This window comes from Ipomoea triloba, chromosome 6 (genome assembly GCF_003576645.1).
Source record: "Ipomoea triloba cultivar NCNSP0323 chromosome 6, ASM357664v1".
Lineage (NCBI taxonomy): Eukaryota > Viridiplantae > Streptophyta > Magnoliopsida > Solanales > Convolvulaceae > Ipomoea > Ipomoea triloba.
Genome location: NC_044921.1, coordinates 13,321,138 through 13,341,894, shown reverse-complemented (window position 1 = coordinate 13,341,894; position 20,757 = coordinate 13,321,138). Strand labels below are relative to the sequence as shown.

The 20,757-nt window shown below is 31.6% G+C and overlaps 1 protein-coding gene and 3 non-coding genes across 4 annotated transcripts; 1 reads left to right on the top strand and 3 right to left on the bottom strand.

Annotated features, from left to right (window-relative positions):
- Positions 1–262: 262 nt before the first annotated feature.
- Positions 263–344, bottom strand: TRNAS-GCU. Its single transcript has one exon. It is a non-coding gene; the product is annotated as a tRNA-Ser (tRNA).
- A 1,039-nt stretch (positions 345–1,383) lies between these two features.
- TRNAS-GCU lies at positions 1,384–1,465 on the bottom strand. Its single transcript has one exon. It is a non-coding gene; the product is annotated as a tRNA-Ser (tRNA).
- Positions 1,466–4,117: 2,652 nt separating this feature from the next.
- Positions 4,118–4,191, top strand: TRNAI-AAU. The gene has a single exon. It is a non-coding gene; the product is annotated as a tRNA-Ile (tRNA).
- A 15,062-nt stretch (positions 4,192–19,253) lies between these two features.
- On the bottom strand, positions 19,254–20,469 carry LOC116022840 (protein BIG GRAIN 1-like A). The gene has a single exon (XM_031263725.1). The coding sequence runs from the start codon at positions 20,412–20,414 to the stop codon at positions 19,278–19,280; it is 1,137 nt and encodes a 378-aa protein (XP_031119585.1). The 5' UTR covers positions 20,415–20,469; the 3' UTR covers positions 19,254–19,277.
- Positions 20,470–20,757: the final 288 nt, after the last annotated feature.

The following is a 20,757-nucleotide window of genomic DNA, read 5'->3' as shown; positions in this document are numbered from 1 at the left end:
TCACTCAAAATTAAACTTTTGTTAATTTTATAACGTTAGTCTAAAAATAAATAAATTTGAAAAAAATAAGTGTTAGTAAATAAATTTTCTAAATAGAAATTAGAGAATAGAAAATAGAAAAGTTAGATAACAAAAAAAACAAAAAGAGTTTCCTAAACTAAACATGCCCACATATTCTATTATTGTACACAATTTTTTGTAAATGCACACCACTATCAGTACTCCGTGGGTTTTTCCTTTCAATTTGCAACATTAAAAATTTCGTCACCTGAGAGATTCGAACTCTCGCGGGGAAACCCCATGTACTTAGCAGGCACACGCCTTAACCACTCGGCCAAAGCGACTGTTTGTTTTCTTTAGTTTACTTAGATGTCACCACCGGTCTGCGAACCAAAGTTCGCCTAAGTCTTGAAACATGCACCATTATTGTCATTCCCACCATTCGGTCCAATATTAACATTATTATTTCCGTCCCATTATTATTAATCGACAATGCGGAGGAAGACATTTCATTAAGCAAATAAGGGTCCTAACTTGTTGGATATAATTATGAAATTCAAGCGCAAATGAAACGTTCGAGTTACAAATTCGAGTCGTGTGTCACACATCACATACTTTCCTTAAAATCTTATTTAATTTGATAACTACCAAAGGTGTTAGGAACGTTGTGGCATAGGTTTCTCAAGATAAAACAAATTTTGATTAAATAGTTGAACACTCAAACTATGAAGTCATGGCAAACAAGAACAGAGAATAACAGAGGAAAAATTTTGAGATCATGAGGGTATAGATTTGCACGCCTCTTACATGAAAGAGAAAGTCTAGGTGCTATACAATTCAAACTTATTTTAAAAGGGAGCTATATTTATACTAGTGCAAACTCACTTTCATGTTCCAATGTGGGGAAAGTACTTCTTCCAATTGAAATGGGTATATTTTAAGAATCAATTTCTTATTCATTCATTATCCATTTTGAACGTACAATATATCAATTTGTTCGTCTCACTTAGAAGAATGTGAATCCACTTTGACCCAATCCAAATGGAAAGTAGACTCCACTGATATTTGTATCACAAAATAATCCCTTACAATGTCATTTTTGCTAAAAAAAAATTTCAACCACTTGAAACTCTTTCTATTTTTTTAAAGGTATATATAACTAAAACTCTCCTTTATATAGATTTGCTTAGGTATATATAACTAAAACTCTCCTTTATATAGATTTGCTTCAAAATATCGCCAGTTTCTTTGAAATAATTTTACTTGCTAATTCTTTTAAAATTTATGTTCACGATAAATCAGAACCATTATGGAATGAAAGGAGTATAAAATTGTGAAGGTCTCAGACCACAGGTCTGCCTCACCTTGGATTTAAAAATTAACCGTCGCCTGAGAGATTCGAACTCTCGCGGGGAAACCCCATGTACTTAGCAGGCACACGCCTTAACCACTCGGCCAAAGCGACTTTTCGTTTACATTCGTGTACTTATTATTATTGATCTATGCAGAAGAGTTGCAGTTGTAAGCCTATAGTTACTCCATTTATTTATTTATTTATTATTATTATTATTATATGGAGTTTAATATTCCGACTTAAAGTGAAACAAGAGAAATTCACAGACTTGCCTCTTCCAATTTTTAAGTCTACTACATTCCGTCAACCTATTTAAAATGTCTAGGTACTCTTATTTCGGTAGCTTCATCAATTTCTTGTGTTTTTGTCTTATTTCCATTAATTTGTTTCCTTTTAAGTATTTATTTGTTTAATTGTAGTTTGATGAATACATGTTTTATATATGTATTTTTTGGGATTTAATTAATTTTTTGGTGTTAAATTTTTTTTATAAAGGATTTCAAGTAGGTAATTTTGTGAAATATAATAGACTCCATTTTTCAGGTTTTTAATGGAATGTATTTAATAATACTTAATTATTTGATTGATACATAATAGGATTTTATTTTAATTATGTCTAAATTTGTTAGTCATCAATGATTATTTTGTTATACTCATTTAATTTTAATTTAAAATATTGAACTGCATTTTTAACTTGCTAGAGACTAGCAAACCTTAAGTGCGGGACCAATCCTATCATTTTATAGGTCCGGGGCATAACAACAAAAATGAGCCCGCTATATGAAATTAATATTATTTTCATAACTAAAATTTAAATTAAATAAAAAAAATACTAATATCAAATAACTTGAAATAAGATTTACAAGTTTTTAACATTTTTGCGTACACAATAATTATAATAAAAACAACTCTAGATTCTTTACTAAATGCAAAATAATTAATAACTGCATCAATGCCTTCATAAATAAATAATTATACTTTATAAAAACGGATAAACAATTTAAAATAGAAAAAGCTTATAGAAAATCACATTGTAATTATAGTAAATAATAAAGTAATTATTAATAAAAATATACAAAATAAAACTTACAAATAAGAACAGAACATAACATCTTAATTATTGGGGGAAATAAATAAAACACATTAAAATGTGATTATATTCATAACTAAATATGTAATATAATTAATTGGATAAAATAGTTTAAATAGAAAACACATTATAAATCACATTTCTCTATTGATATCATATTTTTAAATACTTTTTTTTTAGTTAGATCAATTTCAGATTTTTTTAAAGATTAATTTGAATACGATTACGCACAAAATATATTATATATACATAACACATTATTATAAAATTCACAAAATAACATGTTCTAAATCTAAATAGTAAATTACTTTAATTGAAATATATTCAAAATTTGATATGAATCACAAATCAATTTATATTATAAATATTACTATAATTATAAGAAGGTAAAAAAAATCACAAAATTACAACTCAAAAAATACAATTAGATATAGAAATTAATTTCATAACTTAACAATTTTAATACTATATAGTATCCTAAATTCATCTTCAAAAGATAGGGAGGAAAAATACAATTAGAAATAGAATTCATAACTTACAATTCTAATACTATATAACATCAATAAATCCCTCAATTCATATTTTAAAGGTAAGGAGAAAAATTTTAATGGAGAACTACATTTGGCAATTCATCTTCTAAAGATAGGGAGGAAGAAAAAAGTTGATGGAGAAGTACATGTGGGGTTTCGACACAGTGACTTCAATTATATTAACCACTAGTCCCACCAAATACACTAAGCCAGACTTTATTAACTTTAACTTATTTTCAAAAAAAAAAAAAAACTTCAACTTATATTAAATAATTATACTTAAATATATATAATATATATATAAAATTATGGCAGGGGTGGTGGGCCCCTTTGAAGCATGGGCCCTGGGCAAGGGCCCAACCCGCCCTTGCCCAGGGCCGGGCCTGCTTAAGTGTCAAACATTGCAAGAAAAGTCTAAATTACATACGAAATTTTTGATTAAAATTAATATTTGAAATAATGAAAAATTTGTGATAGAATAATTAGGTTGTCATTGTGTTCGTCACAAAATATTTTTTATTGACAACTTTAATGATATATACGTCCATTGCTAAACAAGAAAGATCAGCCACTAATTGTGTAAAAAAAAAAAATGATCCAAACACACCAACAAAATAATGACGAAAATTTATTGTTGTTAAATTTAGCATAATGGCATCAAACACTTCCCTTTATACGGGAGGTGGTGGGTTCGAGCCTCAGTGGAGGCAATACTTACTCTTGTGCTTCAATAGTTTGAGAAACTAGTTATGAACAGATATGCATTGTAATAGAGTTAGTAGTATTCAAAAAAATAAGTATACCTATACTACAACTAAGAAACCTACCATCTATCCTTGCTTTGCACTTTCTTCATTTATACAATAAATTTATTCTCTTGAACTTGTAACTCTTGTCTCCCATTGCACTTTCTTCATTTATACAATAAATTTATTCTCTTGAACTTGTAACTCTTGTCTCCCATATAATTAATTTGATGACTAATTGATCATAATCAATAAATACAAAATAAAGTCAAACTTAATATGAGTTATAATTCATTTGGTGTAGCATTTTAAATATGAACACTTTTACATAACCAATTTAACCTTTTTCAGCTAAAGCTATAAGATAAGTAGGGTGATCTGAAAATTAAGAACCAAGGGCCTATTAGCTCAGTTGGTTAGAGCGTCGTGCTAATAACGCGAAGGTCACAGGTTCGAGACCTGTATGGGCCAAATTTTTCCTCCCCGGTGTGCATGCAATATTCATGACAAAACGCACTGCAAGTCTGAACTAACCATTTATGGTTTGGTCCACTGGGCCAAACTCTGCATGCGAAAGCCATTCCGAAATGGTGTTCACAAAATGCACTTCAGGTGTGGATTTGCCATACATGGTTTGGGTTTACTGCCCACTATGGTATGGAAGACCGTGGCAAAATCATTATTTGTCAATTTATATCATGGACCAAGCTTGGTCCATATAGCATTATAGACACAAGACATGTACACAATAAGACATATACATATGTTATATATTTATTTATTTTTCAAATATGATTTAGGTATAGAATTTCATAACACAAGATACAACAACTCATAATATATAACACATAGTGTGAATTTGCCATACATGGTTTGGGTAATCTCAGGCAACGCCCATGTTCAATATTTTTGTCTGCTATCCAATATGAAACGACATAAATTCCTTTGTCTGAGAAAGTAGCATTTTCCCGCCTAAAATCACCTCCCAAAATTGAAAATTATATATGCTTTTTGTGATTTGTGATTTGTGATTTCTTGTATTTATTTATGGCATTTATAGAACACATGTATAAAATCTAAAGCCTACAATGAACGCAAAGAGAAGCGAAAGTATGTTGGGTATAGACACAAAAAATTTGAAACCGACAAATAGACCGATTAAATCATTATTTGGCTTAGTTTGAGATGAAGTATTAGACTAATTGAGTTATTGGGCCAGGTTGATTAAATTAATTTAATTAGTCCAATTAATTTAATTGGTTATTGGGTTGTTGAATTAATTAATTAAATGGCCCAAGCTCAATTCATATTGAATTTAATTATAATTATAATTATAATTTAAATATAATTTTATTATTTTGAATTTAATAATTATAATTTAATTTGAATTTGAATTAGATGATAGGATCTTGAACTTAGACTTAATGTTGGCAAGGTTCATTTCCTTAGATAATTAATTAATTTAATTTAATAAATAAATTAGGGAGTTTGTTGAGGGATGATGGTTACATACTCCACTATAAATAGAGTCACTCATTTCACATTTGAAACACACATTGAAAATTGAAAACAACTTGAAGATTTGAGAGCATTGAAGGCATTTTTGAAGTCGTTAGAAACTTGAAGCATATGAAGATTTTGAAGCTCGTGATTATCTTGAAGCTTGACGGTTCCTGTTTAAGATGACGCTAGTTGAATCCCGCAAGGCCACACCGCTTGAATCCCGGAAGCTACGCCACTTAAATCCCGAAAGTCATGTCATTGAATCCTGGAGGCTACGCCACTTGAAATTCGGAGGCCCTTCAATGGAGCGTTCAAGACATCAATTGAAGAATCATGAGACTACACAGAGATTTTCTACCAACACCTTATTGATATCCTTGTAAACTAGAATTTTGAATTCAATATATAATTCAATTTTCTTTGTTCACAAATTGGCACGCCCAGTGGAACAACTCCGTCTCTCATCTCTTCATAGGCGCATATCCTTCAACCGATATGGGGGCAAACCCCATATGAAATTTAAAATGGAGGAAGCTAAATGATACTTCTTGGCACGAGTTAAAACAAACCCATATCTCCTTGGAACGAGTTAAAACGACCTCATATCTCCTTGGCACGAGTTAAAAAAGGCATCATATCTTTCAAGATACTCCTTGGCACGAGTTTAAAATGACTTCATATCTTTAATTATCGTCATATGAGTTGTAGTGTCGAGACTTCCTTGCACTACATACTCTGAGTAGTATATGCTAGCAAGTCTCGAGGGGGCATTTGTTGACATAGAAAATTTGACAAATATGATTATTTATCAATATTAGTATATTTAAATATATTTTGGATAATATTGATATTATCTAATTTGTTAATTAGATAATATCAAAAGAGTTTGAACTTATCAAAACTCTTCTATCCTACAGCTATAATAGGAGCTTTTATTTCTATGTAATTATCCTGGGAAAATCATAATAAAAGCCTCGTGATCTTGAAAGTAAAAGCCTCAAGCTCCTCCATGCCAACCATATTGCTCTAAACCCCATTGAAAATCAAGCCATTTGAATCTCGGAAGGCCACGCCGCTTGAATCCCGGAAGCTATGCCACTTAAATCTCGGAAGTCACGTCAATTGAAACCTGGAGGCTAGTTGAAGCCTGGAGGCACTTCAGTAGAACACTTGAGTGAAGAAACCTGGAAGCTAGTTGAAGCCTGGAGGCACTTCAGTAGAACACTTGAGTGAAGAATCAGAGGACTATACAGAGATTTTGTAACTGCACCTTCAATTATATAGACACTGTAACAGGTTTTTGTGAATATATACAATTTCGCTTTTTTGTGTTTACAGATTTTGGCACGCACAGTGGGACAATTCTGCCTCTCATCTCTTCATAGGCACATATCCTTCAACCGATATGGGGGCAAATCCCATATGAAATTTGAAATGTAGGAAGCTAAATGATACTCCTTGGCATGAGTTAAAACGACCTCATATCACCTTGGCACGAGTTAAAACGGCCTCATATCTTCTTGGCACGAGTTAAAAAGGCCTCATATCTTTCAAGATACTCCTTAGCACGAGTTTAAAATGACCTCATATCTTTAATTATCGTCATATGAGTTGCAGTGTCAAGACTTCCTTGCACTACATACTCTTGAGTGGTATATGCTCTCAAGTGGTGTACAAGCAAGTCTCGAAGAGGCATTTGTTGACATAGAAAATTTGACAAATATGATTATTTATCAATATTAGTATATTTAAATATACTTTGAATAATATTGATATTATCTAATTAACAAATTAGATAATATCAAAAGAGTTTGAACTTATAAAAACTCTTATATCCTACACCTATAAATAGGAGTTTTATTTCTATGTAATCATCCTGAGAAAATCATAATAAAATCCCCGTGATTTTGAAAGTAAAAGCCCCAAGCTCCTCCATGCCAACCATATTGCTCTAAAGCCCATTGAAGATCAAGTCATTTGAATCCCGGAAGGCCACTCCGCTTGAATCCCGGAAGCTACGCTACTTAAATCCCGGAAGTCACGTTAATTGAATCCCAGAGGTTACGCTATTTGAATCCCGGAGGCTACGCCACTTGAAACTCGGAGGCACTTCAGTAGAACACGTTAGAGAAGAATTAGATGACTATATAGAGATTTTGTACCTTCACCTTCAATTATACACACACTGTAACCCGATTTTGCAAAATATGAGCATGAGGCAATCCGTGCTTTTGGAATTCAATTGTGTATACAACTGCAGAAGTGTTGAAAAATATTAGTAAAGTAAATGATAATACTGAAATTTCGTAATATATTATAACAATTCAACAAAAAATAATGAGACGACTTCTTACTACATAACTTACATGCTCTTACGGTCCCAAATACTTCATTACGCCTTAGATCATTAACCAATGCATCCAATTTCATTTTAAATACTCGACACACAATATCTAGACGATCTTCTGGTTTCAGATTCCTTTTCCCAACAAATCTCATAATCGCAGGCCATTTTGGATTACATGTGAATGTTATAAACAAATTAGGATAACCTGTCCATCTGCATATAGCCATTGCATCTTGGTAATTTTGGATCATGTATCTAGCTTCTCTAGTGAACGTTGAAGACAATATGACACGTTTTCCTTGAGAACTCCAATTTGTTTCATCACGAACCAAAGTATCAGATAATCCTTTGTACATATCACACCTTAGTTGTTTTTTGTTTGCCCGCACGTATTTTAGTCTTCCAGCCTCAACCATTGTGTAAGCATCAACTAAAAATTGCTAGAAAAGTCTATTTGCAAATAATATAGTTGACACCTCATTGACTCGTTCATGCATCCTATATGCAAAGAATTCACGTTCACTAATTTTTTTCCTTCCGCCAGAATTAGAAGTGTTGGGGTGTGACAGGTATATCTTCCCTATATATAACCATCCTCACCATAGGGGAACAATAGAGGATATTGCAATCCATGATATGCAGGATGTAATTCATTTATACGTTGCAATTCACCTGATTGAGTTTCTATTATATGTCGCTATCACCTATCGATTGGTCAAAATCTCCAATGATTAAAAAGCTGCTACTTCATAGACATATGGCAGATTATAGGTTCTTGCATCTCTTTGACGCTTACCAATAAGTTTTAACTTGACATTTGAGAAGCCTTCATCCATTATTTTCTTCCCAGCTACTCTAAAAAATTGCACCAGAATATTGTTTTGATCTAGCATGTTTTGTAAATCAGCAACAATTTCAACATGTAGGTTATCTTTAGTTGTCGTTTGCCTATCCGAGTAAAGACATTTTAAAATTCAATAATCCAATGTTCATATTATAATATTCGACATTTTCTTTAAAAAAAATACTATTTCTCACCTGATAGAATGGATAAGGTTTCCAACTTCATTTTGTGTGTCATAAATGTAGAGTTGGGCAAACTTAAGTATTGCACCTTGAACTGGCAAAAGGCTACCTATTAGATGAAAGGTTTGACCGTGCAATTTAAATATTGGCGGGGAAGTGCCTTTGTTTTGGCTATAATCAATCTTGTCACCCATCGATGTGAAAGAAAACATATTGTTGTAAGATCGAATATTGTCTAAAAACTGTTTACTTTTATCAGATGATTCAAGTAGAGCTTGTACATATTTTCGGGAGGACATCTATTGGGTGGCAATCTTATTTTACCGTGCATGCAACACAATGAATATTTTGGATTCTTGCTTTTGAACCTTGCCTCTAACCTTTCCTCATACCAAAAATTTGCAGCACAATGTTGACACTTATACTCTGGATCTCCAAAATCACAATATTGTAAGAAATCAAAATAGTGAAGGTACAATGATTTCATTTTGTTAAGTATTGTAATATTATGTTGACTGATTTTAAATTTTTACATAAATAAATTAATAAATATATAAATACATATATAACCTACAAACACGCAACCGTATAATTGAATAGCATTTAATTACGTACATTAACATAATATAGTAATACTTTTTTGGAATACTATAATATACATCATATAGTAATTTGATTATTGGAATTTTTTTTAATATTATCATGAGAGTAATTTAATTACGTACATTAACATAATATAGTAATTTTTTTTTTGGAATACTATAATATACATCATATAGTAATTTGATTGTTGGAATTTTTATTGAATATTATCATGAGAGGAATTTAATTACGTACATTAACATAATATAGTAATATTTTAATACTATAGTATACATTATATAGTAATTTGATTGTTGAAAATTTATTTTTTTGAATATTATCATGAGAGGAATTTAATTACGTACATTAACATAATATAGTAATATTTTTTTTGAATATACTATAATATACATCATATAGTAATTTGATTGTTGGAATTTTTTTTGAATATTATCATTAGAGGAATTTAACTACATACGTTAACATAATATAGTAATTTTCTTTTTGAATACTATAATATACATCATATAGTAATTTGATTGTTTACGAATATAAAATAAAAAAATACGCAAGATTAAAATATTTTGAACCATAATTGAATTGCATGGTATATTATCATGAGAGGAATTTAATTACGAACATTAACATAATATAGTAATATTTTTTTTGAATACAATAATATACATCATATAGTAATTTGATTGTTGGAATTTTTTTTTAATATTATCATGAGAGGAATTTAATTACGTACATTAGCATAATATAGTAATATTTTTTTTGAATACTATAATATACATCATATAGTAATATATATATATATATATATATATATATATATATATATATATATATATATATATATATATATATATATATATATATATATATATATTAAAAATACGCAAGATTAAAACATTTTGAACCATAATTGAATTGCATGGTATAATAACTATAATTTTGTTTAATAATTATTATTTTCCGTGTGACTATTTTGTTAATATATGTACATAAACAAGGAATCCATACATGAATGGAATTGAATAAAATATTTCATTAATTTCCGTGTATAATAAGGAATGGAATCATATTTTGAATATTTTGTCAATTTTAGCTATAAATAAGGAATGATAAGGAAGGCTAGAATTTCTAATACGAAATTATTATATAATATTATATTGACCAATTTCAAATTTTTTGGACTAAAATGAGCGGGAAAGCTAGCACTTCTGTTTTAATATATATAACACCCGTCAGATAAATCCAATAACCCGTAGTTTTGGGTTAGGGCCAACCCAACTCAAAAAAAAATTATTTAGCCCAAACCAATAAGTCTAACAGTCTTACAGGGCTAGTCCAAAACCCAGCGAGTTGATCCAATTGACATCCCTACTAATATTGATGTAACTTAAAGTATTTTGATTAGAGCTTTTTAATGATATATTTTTATACGTTAATTTTATTTAAATAAAAATAATAAATCAAGTTGTAAAAAAAAATATTTTTAAGTAGAGAAGTTAATATGTTGTTATATCGATCCATGATGTTAGCTTGGAGAAATAAATTATTAATTGTTAAGAGTTTAAGGTGGAGGTCCGTTCAATGTGGACTACTGAATAAGGAGTTGAAAGTTGAAACCCACCGTCACCTTGTCCTTTATAATGTATATATATATTTTCTTAATGTGGAGAATGAAAAATTATTTTATAAACAATAATGATCAGAAGGAATATAATGATTCTATGGCTAAGGAAAGGCTTTGGGATTCATCAACATATGCTGCTGAAAATTATAATTGTAATAATAATAATCAATAATATATGTACAGCCAACAAGTAAAAATCTTGTTTTTTTCTTCTTCTTCTCACATTATTCTCTCTATCATTGCTGCCTACTTCCCCACTTCAACAAACCCTTAGGAAGCTATGAGGAATTATCCAATTAATTATTTAATCATTTTACAACTATACATCTTTTTGGTCACCCAAAAAAAACAAAAAAAAAAAAGTTTAGGTGACAATGGGTTATAAGCTTTTTTTGTTTTTTAGGTAAATTCACCGGGTCTTTCTCCGTCCGTCCGTTTAACGGTCCGAGTCCACCCGAGAGACACAGGAGCTGGCCCAAAGGGAATCGGGAATCGTCACTTGTGAAAATCGAACACGGGTTCTCCCAAAATTCTTCTCCACAAAGAAAGTTCACTTGCTACTTGAGCTACCCCATTGGGTTATGGGTTATAAGCTAATAGTATGGCATATTATCCATTCTGAAAAAGATTTATAATGTTATTTATAGCAGGTTCATTAAGTGGGATGAATGACAATAAAATTAAAAATTAAGTTGTGTTTAAAGAAATGAACATTATTTACCAATTCAATTAGCTTTGTGTGCATATTATAATGAGTTTTGTAACTACAGCCAATCCCAATCAAGAAGATTTCTGACGTTTCGAGTAATATATAACTACTTTCTTAACCTATAAAAGCACAAAGTCAATATCGTCCCGACCCACTGGGACTCAAATTCATGACCTCACATATGAGAACTTCACGCCACTAGACCACAAGATCACTATAATATATTTTTGTCACTATAATGACTTATATTGTGCATGAGGAGAATTATATTTTTACTACATTTTCCTAGCATATAATGTGACTCATAAAAATATTACAATATATAAACCGATCAATTTAATTATGAATTAATAAAAGATAAAATGATAATAAAATTTAATACAATATGTTAGCATACAATTAATGATAAACATATGTTTGGTGGACACATCTAACTCCCTACAGCAGTTGTGCTGCAGCATATATAGATAGAATCTTTACAAACTAATTAACAATATTAAAAAGACACCAACCTATAGTTACTCCATTAGAAAATTCACCATAGACTTCCACCTACAAATTATAAAATATATAAAAACTGAACTTAATTAGTTACAAACCCAACATCTTCTTCAATTAAACAATCATTAATGTTCTAGTTTTTGTTGCTAATCATTTGATCCTGTTGATAATTTTGACTACAAGTGATTCCTTTTTTTAAAATAAAAAATAAAAAAGTTGGTACGTAAAAATATTTTAATTTTTGATCAATGTACTTACTTGCATGCTCGCACGTACTAATGTTCTTTAATTATTATGGTATTACTATTATTATTATATACTTCATTTGTATAGCACCCAACTTATTTTATATATCCTAGTTCTTAAATGGATGCCCTCTACATGTATATAAATAATGATTGAATTCATTGAGAAAAACAAATACTATTTTCTTTTAAAATTTACTTTGAATGTTTGATCACCTCCATCAAAACTAGCATTGCCCAATATTAAAATGGAAGACGTTTAGTGCCCTACATTTACTATTCACAAACTTGGCAATGTGTGGCAAGTTTAATTCGTTTGCTTTTCCTTTTTATTTCATATATTAATCTATTAAAACTTGATAAAATTGCACTTTTCGTCCTTAAGTTGTAAGGCAATTGTAGAATTCATTCCTAAGAGTTGGTACGTTGTGGCCACTTTTCTCTCCCCTAAATTATCATCGATGTTGCACTTTTCGTCTTTTTATTAACTTTTCATGCTCACTTTTCGTCCTTGAGCTATACTAAAGTTGCAAATTTTGTCCCTGATATTTTGTTAGTAAAGAGACGAAAATTGCAACGCTAATGATAACTTAGGAACGAAAAGTGAGCATGACCAACACTTAGTATCATATAACTTAGGGACGAAAAGTATAATATTTTCCTTAAAACTTATCACATACATCAGGAAGTGACAAATTTATGAGCGGTAAATGTAGGGACACTAAGCATATTCGTATTAAAATATTGATATCTATATCTTGTTATAATAGTCCATACTTTCTAAACTAACTTTTTTAGCTAGTTCAATCAATAGTCATTTTGATATTAAAATTGTACACAATATTTCTTATTTATTGAGTCATATTTAATATACTAGCATTTTGCACGTGTAATGCATGCGTGAAAATTTATACTCAATATTAAAACATTGATAAATATAAATAATTAAAAATTATAGTTCAAGTATATATATATATATATATATATATATATATATATATATATATATATACACACACACACACACGCACACATATGATTTACCATTCATAGAAATTTAATTAAAATATAATCAACAATTAAATTAATTATATAATGATTTAAATAAAATGATAATTAAATAATATATAAAAAAAAGATATGAATATATGATAGATAAAAGTGTATGGTAATAATATTGGAGTCATCAATGTTAGAATTAAATAGTAACAGAGTTATAACAGTGTATTGGTATTTTTAATTTGTCTAACAAGAATGTAGTAACGACAATTATATTTTATCCAATAAAATTAAAGTTTACAACATTTAAAGTAAAATGTATATCTTTATTAGCATACAAAAAGGGGCATAAATCAAAGATATAACTTAGATTGAGACTTATTATATTTTTATTATTTTAGATATAGAGTAAAATCTTTCAAAAAAAAAAAAGATATAGAGTAAAATATTTTACTATTATTTGAAACAAAAATACATTTTTTTTTCAATTTTCCCTTTTCTCATATTTTCTCTTCCTTCTCTTTTTCTTCTCACTTGCCACTATCTAAAAACTCAGTAATCAGCATCAATAAAATTCAGAGCTTGTCTCTTTCATTCATTTGAGTGCATATATATTTCTATTGAGAAACTAGCTAGGCATACTATTGGAAAGTTACAACATATGTTCAATCCTCAGCAATGACAAAATAGTAAAATATCCTAGGCTTACTTAAGTATATAAGGGAATTGAAGTTTCTTCAAACTTACACATAACTTTGAAAATGAAAAACTTTTGATCCCACAACCAATTGAATGAAGTAGAGAGAACTATGGACCAATATTCTAGAACTCAAGAACTCTCAAGCTGCACTCGTAAGTTGACCTCTAAAGTTTACATGAATCATTTATATTTATCAGTGTTCAACTTAATACGTTTCTAGACAAAAACTCAACTGTGCCGTTGAAGTGTTGGAGGAAAATAACTCAATGTGACTTTGGGCTAACTAGAGTGAAAGGTTGTAATAGTACGTAAAGGATAAAGTGACTTGGCGGAAAACTTTTCTCGAAAGGCTATTGGGAAAAAAATGCTAATAAGTAGCTAAGCGGCTTCTTGATCAAGCTTTGTGAAAGTTCGAAAGGCTATAGGGAAAAAATGCTAAGTAGCTAAGAAACATATTGATCAAGTTTTGTGAAAGAGCTTCTCACTTTTATTTTGTAACAAAATGCATATACAGTGAAATTAAATTCATCATTGGTGCCAAAGACTTTGTGATCTAGTGGCACCCGGTTTACACAGTCTCAGTGGAGGCACTGTTGACTCTTTGTACTTCAGAAGAGTCAGTAGTACTCAAACCTCCTTCTAAACTTTTTGTTTGGCCTTCGACCAACATGAGCGTCATGCCATTTTGAATAATTTTTTATATGCATTTAAAAATTTAAAAAAAAAACAAAAAAAAAACAAAAGAAAAAAAACAAAAACAAAAAAAAAAAACTCAAGTTACAATTGAACCTATTTGAAGAACTCTTTCACTTTGAAAAACCTAACCTTTAATGCATTTTCTCTTTATCAAATCTAGTTGTAAAACTTGATATGCACACACTTTTTATGCATGATTTCCCCTGCTAATGTTGGGAGACTTGTCTGTCTAGTCCAAAAACTAACTAGTCTTAAATATAGATGGATCCTAACTTTATCCCCAGGTCAAAAAATGTGTGAGCTTTAACTTTTTAGGATCACTTGTTGAATTGGTGGGAAACAAGTTGGTACCTGTGCTAAGCTATGTAGTACTTGTTAGGTTAGAGCGCAGTACAGAAGGGCAGGGTTGTGGTCCTAGGTCGTCGTCTTTGGATTTTGAACACCACATACCACATTATATTCTTCTGAAAAATCAAAGAATGAACAGTGGGTTTGTTTGGGACATTATTAGAAGCAACAGTAGTTGTTGTTCGTTTGATCCTATTTACTAAGTTGCTGCAATAATTCCTTGGGATACAAGAACTCAATAAGAGCATCCTTATCAATTGAGTTTTTTCGCGGTAATTGAGGAGTTTTTGTAGGTGTGATTAGGAAAGAGAAATGGGAAGTTATAAAAAAGAAAATACAAATCATATTTCAAAAGAAAAAAAAAAATTATTGGTCAGTCGTGCGTCAGGCGAGACTGACGCGCCTAGCGGGCGCATGCACTGCACGCGCCCGCTAGGCGCACCAAGTGCGCCTGACGCGCGACTCCATGGCCTCTTCTTAGAATTTGGGAATGCTTTTACTGTTCCAATATTCCCTATTTTGCAGAGTAATTTTTTTTCTCTCTCATTGCTTCTCACTCTTCCAAATCAGCAAGCACTGTACCAATATCTACCTATTATCCATTGATGCAGTTGCTCTAACTTTGAAGGCAAAGGCTACTATATGAAGAGTACACCAGGCCATTAGATAGGAATGATGAAATTTTAAGCATTCGTAGTATATACATAATTAATTAATATCCATTAAACTGTGTTTATCTTATTTATTTTAACTAGAATAACTGAATAAGTCATTTTCACAAATTATTTTTTATCCAAGTGTGAGGCTAAGTTAAGGAATCAGTCATTCTCCTGGCCTTAGCATAGTTAATTCATTAGACTTAAAAGTCATGACTGGAGACAATAATGTAGAGATTTTAATTTCACTGGAAAAATGTATGGGAAAAATTACACAAGGATGTTAGAATGTTTGGATTGGATCACTTGTGTGCACATGGAGATTAGGATCTGACTAGTGAACTGATTGCATGATTAGCAATTTATATCTGCAATAGCTCTAAGTGAAGTGGAGAGTGCATTTTGTTTCGCGACCCTTTTGACTCAAACTCATTATCAAGACCGAGGACTTTGAGACACATGTTAAACACATTTTTAGAACAACTTTTGACAATATTATATCAATTTTATATAATTATGGGAGATTTGTGGTGATCTTTATCTTTAATCGAAAACATTATTTAAGTTTGTTTATATTTTGCTTGGTTCTGCATCAATTTTATCCATTCTTTGGCCTTTAACTGAATTGTTTTTATTGAATATGTGAGACATTTTAGGTTCAAATTTTGGCATCAACTGATCCAAAGAATTGGCAAGTGAGACAACTAAGTTAAACAATTGTGACATATATGCATCCTAAATTTGGAAAATGATAGAAGACAAAGAGGGGCCACCTTTTAACTTTCATCTTATTTTCTTTTATTTTTTTCTTTTATGTTCCATTTAAAAAAGAAAAAATTTTATTTCACTTTTCCCCCAAAAAAATTGTAGTTCTAAGTAAAAGAGAATTTTCTAGAGGTAAAATAATTTAACTATAAAATAAGAGTGTGGATAATCTTCTTTTACTACTACTTCATAAGAATCAAAGAAAAATGTGAAATTTTGAACTTTGATTTTTTATTTTAAAAAAAATCTCAAAAGATCACTTTAAGCAATTGCGTTTAGGATCATTTGCATGGTATGAATCATCTGAATTCAAATTAGAATTTAGAAATGCTTTTAAAGATTTTTTGAAAGTAAATATAATTTAATTTTGTCTTTATAAATTTTTTAGAATGACATACAACAATCTAGAAAATGAAAACTCTTTATTTAAAATTATTGTATTTCTCTTCTTGTCAACATTCTCTGGATCGAGCCTATTGCATGAGGTTTTCCTAGTGTTGTTTATCTCTTCTGTATAGTTTACAAAAAATTACATAGTAGCAGAATTTACACCATGCACACCACCCTCATCACCCAAAACTAAAATGAAAAATGGAGCATTTTCGTTATAATTTGGTAAAAAATCAACTCACATCTAGTAGCTATAGTTAGTCACATAGGTTAGTTTTTTTAATTAAAAATCAAACTACATATATACTATCAAATTTTATAACAAAAGAAAATTTTCAATGTCTATTACTCATCCATAAATGTCGCCTCTAGTTAAGTCAGGCGATGAACCAACTACGCTAAGTCTCAGGGGCAGTGCAGAAGAAAATATCATTTTTAGTCCCTCAACTATAATGCATGTATCAATTTTGGTCCTTGACTATTAAAAATTTCAAATTAAGTCCATGACTATTCAATTTGTATCACTTTTGGTCTTTGACTATTAACATTTTCAAATTAGGTGCATGACTATTCATTTTGTATCACATTTGGTCATGCCGTTAAATTTTCCGGCCAAATTTCCGGCGAAGTCATCGGGGGTGACCGGCGTTTTCTATTTTTTTTTATTTTTTATTTTTAAGTTTTTTTTTATTTAAAAGTTATCGAGTATTAAAATAATTTTTAAAATAAAAATTAAATAAATTAGTCGGTTACCGGTGACTTGGCCGGAAATTTAACGGCAGGACCAAATGTGATACAAAATGAATATTCATGCACCTAATTTGAAAATGTTAATAGTCAAGGACCAAATGTGATACAAATTGAATAGTCATGCACCTAATTTGAAATTTTTAATAGTCAAGGACCAAAATTGATACATATATTATAGTTGATGGACTAAAAATGATATTTGAATTATATTTTGGATGATGAACTAATAAACTTTATTATATTTTTAAAAGTTTACAAATTTTGTGGAATATTCCAATTTAGGGAGTAAAATTCTTTTTATAATAATAATTAATGTGTTTTGAAAGAAAATGATGGTAGTAGGATGTAGAGAGTAGAGACATGAATCTTTAATTTGTCAAAATGTGAAGTGAGGGAAACAAGCGTTGCTTTTTTATGGTCCGGTCCGATCCGATCCTAGGGATTTGTAATGTGGGATGCAAACACCAAGTTGAAGCAACAACGTTCCAAAATTCCAATTCCACATACAAAGGAAACATTATATTAAAAAAAATAATAATAAAGTAGCATAAAACTAAAGCTCTCTCTATCTCCACAAAACTTCTCACTTTCCCCTATTCCCATGGGGGAAGATCTGCCTTTCTCTTTGCCATCACAACTTCCATTTTGCTTCTCATTTCAATATCGAATCTTCATTTCTTTCCCTCTCTCTCTCTCTTCTTTTTTCTTTCTCTTTTGCCTCTCTGCCTGTCCCTCTCTATCCCTCTTGGGGATCAACCCCATCTCTCATCTTGCCCCACCATCTTCCCTTAACTTTTTTCTTTTCTTTGATCCAACTCGCAATACCAACAACATCTACTTCACCGTCGCCTCGCTCTACAGTTCCATCCAGTATTTCTACACGTACTTTCATTTTATATCACGTACTCTTCTTGACGTGATGATCAAAGCTAAGAAACAATCACCCGTCAAACCACTTTTTCTTTTTAATTTTTTTTTTATCTTTTTACATTTCATCAAGGACACATGACAGAAATATATACTGCTTAGAGTATCACAATTTGCATATAGGCTCTATTTAGCATGCTACACGCCTAGCTGAAAAGTTAAAAGCTGAAAAACTAGTAGCTAATAAGCTAACTAATTCATATTAAAGTATTTGGTAAAATTAATTGTAGAATTAGTTAATAAGTGTAAAAAGACATAAAAAATATATAAATCAAGATATTAGAATTTTGATTAATAAAAGGTATATTATGTCATTTTTTTAAATTAATAAAGATAAAAGAAAAAGTTTAAAAGTCAATAAGCTGCTCAACTGGTCAAATGATTAAAATTTGAGAGGAAAGATCAAAAATTGAGTCTTACTAACGGTAAGAGTAGATGTTTTGTCGGGCTTAGGGAGTAAAGAAAGATTTTTTAATTTTAGATGTTTCATTTACAAGACTCAAAATAGTAAAAATAAACATTCTTATGAATGGCTACTCTGTATTAGCCTTGTGTTACTTTTTTGGCCCTAAAAATACTATAGGTTGCATTTTTTGAACAATCGGAAGCCGATAAAGAGATCAAAATTCCAAAGCACATTTAATCAAAAGCATATACAACTGTTAGTAGGGGGGAATAATTTAAAAAAAAAAATCAAAAAGACTATATATAGAAAAAGACGAAAATAAAAATAAAAATAGAAATGGATTTTGGTAATTGTTGATTGGGGAGTTAACGAATGAAGGCACTGGCCGGAAGTTGAGTAGTCTCGTACACCGGAAGTTCTTCCCGGAATCTTCTGTTCCCGGCGAACGATGCGAGATGATCGATTTCGAATAAATCCGAACTGCAATCGCTCAATTTATCATCCTCCTCCTCTTCTTCCTTGGCGTAAAAATCCTTCTTCCATTGATGGTATCCGCCTCTGAGAGCAATGCCCCTCGAAACCCCCTGGGTTTTCTTGATTTCTTGAAATTCCGGCTCGCCGGCGGGGTAATCCCGGTCGTATATGCGCTTGTGGCCGCAGGGACGGCAGTCTTCGTCGACGATGACGCCGACGGGGTCGAATCGGACGGTCCTCTTCACCCCATTGTTAATCCTCGGAGTTTTATTGAGACACGACCGCGCCGCAGCCGACGTGGACGGCTGCGGCGGCGGTTTGGGGTATTCCGGCGACGGTTTAACGGCGGATTTGGGTTTTCCGTTGGCGAAGAGGGAGTTGAGGAAGTTGGTGAGGCGAGCCCCGGGCGAGATGGGCTGTTTCATTTTCTTGAGATTCGCGTACATCTTCACGGCGGCGGATTTGGACTTTATCAAATTCTCGTGTTCCGTTTTGGAGGATTTCTCGACGGTGGTTCTGACGGGTTTAGGGCGGGAGGAATTGAAACAAGAGGTTCTGAGTGAGGCCGAGGATTTCCGAGTGGACTCCAGGAACTCTGTGTCCGACAAGGAAGACGACGAGGATAACACGCCGGAGCTGGAATCCGAGGAGCTCGAGCTAAAGAACAAAGGATCATTGTCGAAATCCGACATCAACGGCGGCAGCGGAGGTTTTGTCCCCTTTACTTTGTCGCTAACTTTCTGTTCCATCCACTTCTCTATCAAACATGCCCTCCTAAAACTCACGACATCCTCGTCCTCGTCGACATTGTGCTCGCCTATTCTAACGTTCTTCATCGTCACTTTCGGACAACCATGTCGGCCGCCGCCTCCGTTTCTGTGTCGTCTTCTGTGCGCCTCAAAATCCTCTTCCGCCGCCGGTTTCTCCTCGAATCCATCAATGGAGCGATAGATTTCGTCGAGGAGGGTGGTGGAAAACGAAGGGTGTTTCTGCTTTTTCTGCAACTTTTCTCTCTCCCAGCTATACATTGTTTCTCTCTCAAGTCTCAAATGGTAAGGGAAGAAGAAGAAGAAATGAAAGGGGTGTGAATAAGAAAGAAGAGGAGAGAGAGATGGTGGCTATATAAAGGAGGGAGATGCGCGTGTAGCGCGTGCTTGCTAACTCCCTCAGTTTTACTCCAATTAATTTGCCAGTTTGGCACCTGATTATTTGGCTCCCAATTTTAGACTCCCAGTTTTGCCCCTCCTTCTTCGCCATATTTTCATTCACTTCACTTGGTTTATTCCACCTTTCAATTTTGAATTTTAAACACTACCCATTTGCTCCCATTAAAATGTAATAGTTGTACCATGGGCTGGGTTCATCTTGCAA